At 36.1% G+C, this 8,034-nt stretch overlaps 1 protein-coding gene across 1 annotated transcript in view; it reads right to left on the reverse strand.

The window, feature by feature from the left end:
• Window positions 1-7,773, reverse strand: part of DLG1 (discs, large homolog 1 (Drosophila)) — a gene marked incomplete at its 5' end in the record, with an annotated part of 88,916 nt that extends 81,143 nt beyond the window's left edge. Inside the window, one exon of the mRNA XM_009696851.1 lies at window positions 7,609-7,773. Within this exon, the coding sequence (XP_009695153.1) occupies window positions 7,609-7,773 (165 nt within the window). The remainder of the gene's footprint in view (window positions 1-7,608) is intronic.
• Window positions 7,774-8,034: the final 261 nt, after the last annotated feature.

Raw genomic sequence — 8,034 nt, forward strand, 5'->3', positions numbered from 1 at the left:
CACACCAGGAGATAAAGAGAAGGGAGACTACTAAGCTTATCAGCACAAGATTCAGGTTCACAGGGGAAAGACGTTGTCTCACATTAAAGGAAGCATGCGCGTATATGCATGCTTATATAAACAGTTATTTCCCATACAGATTAATGGGAAGGAGTTAAGTAAAGGTACTTGCTTCCAGTTCAAGAAGAAGGACAGAAGAGACAAGCAATGTTGGCTGTAATACCTCCACTCGTGTAGCCAGAAACCAAGAGACTATCAGCAGTTGAAAGAGTATTCTTAAGTCAGAGGCTGACTGTAGATCACTGTGTTTAGTAGCTATAAGACAACTATCACCTGCCAATTTATATTTCCAAATATAAATTTGTATTTCTGAAATAACCATTCTCTAGTCAGTTTCACCCATTTTAGTGATTCAATCTTACTGACTGTTGTTTTATTGATATCTCCTGACTCAGCTCTTTCCCAAACTGAGGAGTCAAACCGATTCACCTTTCATTGTGCAGTAGCTGCCCCCTGCCTCTGACCACTCTTATTCCTCTTCTATGAGCCACTTCTAGATTGATACACCGTCTTCATCAAGATAAGGAGAAGTGCAGATTTCTAGAGTGATAAAATAACACAGTTGTATTCCCATTTTGCTTCTCCAGATATTCCTTGTATTCCATTTACCTTTTTGACTGTAACTTGAGTACTGAGATGATTATTCCATTAGTCTCTTAAAACCCTGAGCTCTCATTCCTCTGAGATGATGCAATGAGAACAAAAAGTGCTTCTGAGATCCTTCTGGTAACCTCCATCTATCACGATTACTGATCTTCTTTCTTACCCTTTACTTTCCTTTTGTTGTTGATTTTTTTTAAACAATTAAATCCCAAGATTTTTTTTTTTCCTTATTCCATGACACCTTAAATTTCTCTCTGAGCTTTTTTGAGAAATTCTATTGTGTACATCTAAGAAAACCTAGAAACTTACATCAACAAGATGATCTTTATGGACATGCTCCAAGAGATTTGTGCAGCAGAACTTCTCTTTACAATGCCTTCATTGCTTTCTCTTCTGTAATTTCTCCACATACTCATTGATTCTGCTCTTTATAATAGTTTCTCCATGTTTTGCCAGTACAGAAGTGAGAGCAAGTTCTCATTTCTCCTCTCCCTTCTGGATGCTGTTTTAAGAACGAGTACCACCTTGCCATATTTCATTCCTGTGATACCACAGTCCGTTTAAGCTTTGCAGCACTAAGAGATAAGCAGTTTCATATCAGAGTTAATTTTAAACCATTAAGATTAAATACCATTAGGTCCTGGAAATACTTTTCCAAAGATGTTTAAACACGTGGAAAAAAGCAGGCATACACTAAGTGGGCACAAGACATTCATTTCACAGAGCAGAACTAAAGTGCATGTAGTCAACTGGGCTGCTTACTAGGATTACAAAGCCTGTCATGTAGAAGGTTTGAGTACCACTAATATACTACTAGAAACTTCTTTGAAATTATGTGTACAGTACACTAAGTATGGGGTATCTGGCACAAAAACAGGGGCCGCTACTTCTAAGCACGGGGAAAGGCAAGGCTCAAGAGTGTAATTCCTACCCAACAAACACATAATCACAGCACTAGGTCAAACAAAATGTGCAACTCACCTATGGCTTATCTCAGTAGCTAATAGTGTAAGCATAGAGTAATCCTTCCCTCCCAAGCTCCAACAGTTCAGAGATTCAGAGTCAAAGAAGGTAAACTCTGTTTTACAGCTTTTATTCTAATAAAGGACTACTTTCACTCTAATGCAAACTGAGCCTGAATAAGTTTAGTTTCTCCCAGATCTGATAGTGCTAGGTAAACACAGATAAAGCAGAAGGGCACTGACATGGGGCAAAGCTACTGGTTCGAACGTATTCAACACATTATAAGATTAGTTTCAGGCACAGCACTAGATGCTTCACTTGAGCAAAAAGATTCTTGTAGTCAAAACTTGGGGGTAAAACTTTCATCTTTTTTTCAATGGGGAACAGTATTTCACCTTAGTTTGAAATACTTCACAGTTCAAAGATAGGAAAACAGTAACTCATCTGCATTTCATTTCATAATATTATGAAATCATAGTTTTCTTCATCAAAATAAGTCTATATAACCACAAAAGATTCCACCACTGTGCTTTCAGTGGGCAAGCAGCATTAATTCACGTCTAAAACATTTTTTAAGAAAAATCTTTGGTATAGGGAAGTAGGTATTTTTACTGCATTATCTGAAGCTCAAGTACTCTAGCAGAATACAGTAGCACTCAGCCAGAATGACAGATCTGCATGAGATTGAACAGGCAGCCAGTAATGAAAAAGGACAATGACTGCACTGCCGCATCTACTTGCTGTTGTCTTTTCCCAGCATCACTTGTACAGAGACGATCATTTCTGTGAACACCGGAGAACAGCAAAGTAGCCAACTGTGTTGCATGAAATATGTACAAGAGTCCATAATTATGTAACCATAAGCTGAAGATTAACATACTTCCTCCCGCCCACCCCAAATCCATTTCTCACAATTCTTGGACTGTTCTGCTACTTCACTGATGATTGCATAAAGCTATTCTAAAGATGCCAAATATTCAACCAGCAGAATACCTTTAGTTCTTTATGGCTGTGCTAATCAGTCAGTAATTAAAATTTTACTGTACAGCACGAATAAGCAATTTTAGATACCTGACTAGACTAATAAAGCTAGTACAATGTTCCAACTAAAACATTTATGTCCAGCAGTCAATGTCTGCTATGTGTGTAAGGAATAAACCAAGGGCCAAAATCTCCAGAGACAGATCAGCAGAAAAGATTTGGTTAAATGAAAAAAAACCCAACAAAACTGAACAGACTTTTCTGTATCAGTAAGTCTAGCTTCTTGTTATTGGAGGCAGCCACACCATAGTATCATTTATAAACTTATCAAATACTCAGAAAACTAAGAACAGCCTTGTGCAACTTTTGAATGGGAACTGTGGATATAATGGAACTGTGTTGAATATTGTAATATTAAGAATTTATTACAGAGCAGGATAAAGATTAACATCTATCACACTAGTCACGGTTTATCTTTCCAGTACAAGAAATATTTAGTAGTTTACAAATTATTGCATGATTTCTTTGGAGCTTCTGTATTATCAGTGAAATAGCAGCTTCAAATACTAACACATAATACACAAACATAATACAGAAATATATACAAGCCACAATCAGGGTCTATACTTAAATATTGAAGTGCCATGCTACATCATAAATATAGAGTTATAAATAAAATATTTTCCTTTTCATGCACAGTTTGCTTTAAATGAAGAATACTGTAATTTAAGATTTTTTTTTTTGTCTTATTACATCATGATCCATTATTTTGAAGTCTTATAATGATCTATTACTCAAAGCATTTTTCCTTGATAGAAAACTAACTTCCACTCCACAGTTTAAAAATTTCTTTGGTATCATATGATATCTATGACAGATTTCACTTGGAGTCATTTAATAAAAACAAATGTTTAATTCAAAAATGTCAATCTGAAGGTACAACAGAGAAGCCCAATTCAGTTTTACAATTGAAATCAATCCTTCTGTAGCATCACCATCTCGTGGCCAATCTTGGTAGCAATGCACTGCTTCAATTACATCAAAATAAATTCAACTTGATCCCATTTTATTTCACAACTCAAGGAATCTCACAGTGTAATCACAAGTTTCTATGAAATTCTGGCACTAGCTGCCTACCTACCTGAAAATATTCTTTAAAATGTTTGGGACAGCATATTTGTGAAGGATTTGAAGTTTGACCATTTTCACTATCTCTTCATGACTCTCTACCATTAAACAAAAAAAAAAAAAAAAAAGCTGTTTTACAGAATTAGAGTTCCACTTCACACAGTATTAAATAGGGAACAGAAGACACGAAATCTTCTGGGTCAACTTTACTACTTTTATGCTCGAGACATATGAAGTATACATTTCTTCTTAAACTGACAAAGCTCCACCCTAACAAGACAAAATCTGTAAGCCCTGTCTCATGTTTAAGCTTTAAATCAGTACGGCTAGTATCAATTATTTCATGCTAATTGCAAACGTGCAGTATTTTAACCCAACCTGAATCTGAGGTAGCCCATCCCTCTGTCAAGAAGTTAAACCACCTTGAGTTACCATAGTACATAACATGGAACATTTGATAAATAGTAGTCACATGCTCATCCTCTAAAAATTGGGGATACACATTTGTCTTTTTGGTCATTGAAAGATGCCCTTTGAAAAACATTCACCTGTCCAAGCAAGTTGTAAAAGCTGCTTTAAGTCCTAGAAAATTTGAAAGCTTCTCTTGAGAATCAAATGTAAACTAGTTAACACCAGGCATCTCCCTTCTTCACTATCTTCTATTCATGTTCTGTATTATTGCTCTAGACTGCAGAGGGCTTGCTATAAAAGAAGGTATTCCTCAAAATCTGATTCCGCTGCCCTCTGCAGCATTTCTTAAAAAGCAACATATGATCATAAAACCAGTGTCTACATTTGTTCTTCAAATTAATAACACTTCACATTTCAAATACAGTGTATTTGACATTTATATTTTAAAAAAAAAATCTTCTCTTCTTGTTAGTGTAATAAACACAACATCCTCTATTACACTTAGTTTCCTTAAGCAAATGTGCTATTGAGAGCTGCTAACAAAGCTAATCGAGATCTTGCGTATTAGGCAAGACCTGGTCTTGCACAGTGCATCAAGCCAAACTACCAAATAAATTACACACAGCACTCAACTCAGAGCTGTTGCTGCTAAACTGATCTTCAGCATGATCTATGCCAAAACTACGAACATCTTGCAGATAATCAGGCAAAAAGAAGAGAGGACCAGCTATGCTGATAAGACAATAGCAACCTTGGGGTTTTTTCCTGACATACTCACGTTTAAGTCTTAACAGCATTTATTCCAATAACTTTAGCAAACCATCTCCTGACTGAAAAGGAGTTTTGTGAGCTTAAAGGTATTTTACTCTAAAAGGTCCCAAAAGACTCCCAGGGCCTATGAAACTACGGATGCACCCCTCACTCCAAATACCTTAAGACCTCAGACTGATTATAAATGATCTATACAAAGCAGTTAATTTCTTCAGGAGAGAAGCCAGCCAGCAGCCAACTTAGCATCAGGATTCAAAGTTCCACAAAATGTTGGTAAAAAACCTACAACCTGGAGCACCCTCCCCAGTTTTCAGATGAACAAAGTTCAGAGAAATTTCAGTTCTGCCATACATTGCTTTGAAATTAATAGAGAACAGACACCTGAAAATAATCCGTGTATGCTATAAATGGTAACACGCGTTGCACAATGGTATCTCTCTTACACACATTCTTTCCTATCAAGTGGTGATTTCCCAGCACTTACCAATTTGAGAAAGATAACAGTAATCCTTCTTAGAGACCTAAGATACACACTATTTTGAAAAGGCCTCACCATATTTTATAATTATACTTACATGCTGCTTAACTCTATTTCCAGAATAGTTTAAATGAGATGTGGTTTCTTTCTTCCAGAACAGAGCAGCAGAGTTGTATATTCAGTGTGCCCCAAGAAAACCAAAAAATTATCAGCTTAGATCACATCTGAGCAGAACGTAGAGTACAACCATTCATATCTATTTCTGTAAAAACTCTTCTGTGTTTTACATCAGTGTCTTTACAGAAAGTTACAGTAGTTAGATAAAGCTCAATTAAAACAGACAATTAAGAGTCTCATATAACACTCTGAACACAACCCTCGCTTGTTTGTGGAGACTGCCTGATAGGATCTCTGTATGGTAGAGATCACTCATATCGCAGAGAGGTAAGAAATTAAGTCATCTTCCATGGAATGTTAATATTGTCAATATCAGTTCCTCACTTCTATATTTCTGTAGTTGGCCATTTGTAAAAATAATCTGAAATAAAGTCAAATACGGGAACTATCCTGAGTAGTCTGGTTTCCCTTAGATCCAGGCAGCCAGAAGAAACCAAGGTAATTACAGACCTTCGAACAGTCTCAAGTACAATGAAATCACACCTAGTCAGTTCCAAGAAATAGATCGTCAATCTCACATAGTCATTCTAGAATTTTAATTTTTTATTTCTAGGAGTTTCTGGATTGTGAAATGCATTATATTTGATCACTTATTGCAGGCAGTTTTACAGTTTGCCTCTTTGCCTTTTTCATCTCTTTATGCCTTCTGAAGTGCAAGACTAACTGCACTATGAATTAGGAAAAGCTTGTAAATAAACACAGCTGACCTTAAGTCCCTGGAGGCAGAGGATTTTTTCTTTTCTATTATTTCTAATGGTTGCACACAAAATGTGTTACTCTCTGAATATTAATAAATTCAGGGAATTAGACATGTGAAAGTGTATTACTATGTGTAAGCAACAGAAGATTGAGGTCCTAGTCATCCTCAAAATGAAAGGTTTGTCATATTAGCATTCTTAGAAGGCGCTTTAGAAGTCAATATAGCCCACTTCAAAAAGGTTATTCATTAGGGCTTAAAGAATTCAGCTTGTCTAGTTCCTGAAGACTGTGGAAACACAGAGAGTTCATTATGGAGCTATAAGTAAAAATAAATGTGTTTAATATCAACCTATACATTTTAAAAATCTTAGAAAAGCTGGAACACCATTACTAAACACACTCGCCCGCTACAGTTGGTTCCTGCATAGAATCCCTACAAGTCAATTATAAAGAGCTGATACATTCAGTAAGATTTTTCTTCATAATAAAAAAAAAATCTGGAAAAGTAAATAGATTCAAAACAACTTTTTCCTTAAAATATAGCAACACTTGTTACAGTACACTTCCAATTTCATTCACAAAGGATACTAGCGCACACCAACAATTCATGCTAAAAATACCAAGCTATAGGCCTACCACAATGTAAGCCCATCTCATCATTCCGAAGCCCAAATACTCACCAGCATCAAATAATTTCTCCTTTTTTTCCTCAAAACAAGCTATAAGAACTCAAAGGTGTTGTAGAAAACAGCATTTAGCCTGACACACTAAAATATTAGGCTATTCAGAAAATGATTACACCACCTCTCCCTACTAACCCAGTAAATAAAACTGCCTGCTACAACCCCCTCCAAAACCTCAGACTCAGTTTGTCCTCCTAATTTTTAAATCTGTCTTGAAGTTACTAGAACTGTTTCGAGAATAACGGTGCTACATGCTGAAAAACTCCAGAGACATATATTACACTTGGTTTATTACACTTTCCACATAGGTCCTCAACTAAAATATTTACTAGAAACAAACTGAGAATTGATTCTACAGGATCCTGATAGAAAACCCAAACCACAACTAACAGCAGTAACTATAGTACCCCCCAAAACTACACCCAAGACCTTAAGTTACCTACATTTGTTATCTGGGCATTTTGCTATCACACATGTTCAGTCAGAATGCGTGGAACTAAGTCAATGCCTTAACATGTACAAAGCGGATTTTACAAATGAGCATTTCTGTAAACACCAGAACGTATATCATGCATTTTTTCCCCCCCACAAAATTATATCCCCGGAGAGTATACCAAAACAGTTCAGTCTTATAACAACTTTAAAAATGCCTACCTTTACTGGTGAAATATGAGAATGGGAAACAAATCCATGGACATTCTCAATCTGTGACAGATTCTTCTCCGATACATGAACTAGTTCTGGACCCGTCACCTCATTGCTAATGTGTGGAGAGCTGTGCTCCTGTGGAGGTGTATCTTCATCCTGGTAGCGGTATTTCTGAAGAAAACAATTATAGAAAAAGATCAGTCCACCACAGAAATGTGAAAAGATTATCCAGAAAACCAGAAATAGTTGGGTTTTTTGACCCTGCTAACTTCAAGGTAACCAAATCTAGAAATAAAAGTTTTAATTGGTATTTTCAGTTTAAAGACTTATCCCATCCAAAAATCTTCCATCCTTTTTAGTCTCACATAGAACTACTATAAAGCTATTTAATTTTCTTTTCCCTATTTGCATACAGTAACATGTCCTGAAACC

Source organism: Cariama cristata, unplaced genomic scaffold (genome assembly GCF_000690535.1).
Source record: "Cariama cristata isolate BGI_N322 unplaced genomic scaffold, ASM69053v1 scaffold5713, whole genome shotgun sequence".
NCBI classification, from domain to species: Eukaryota; Metazoa; Chordata; class Aves; order Cariamiformes; family Cariamidae; genus Cariama; species Cariama cristata.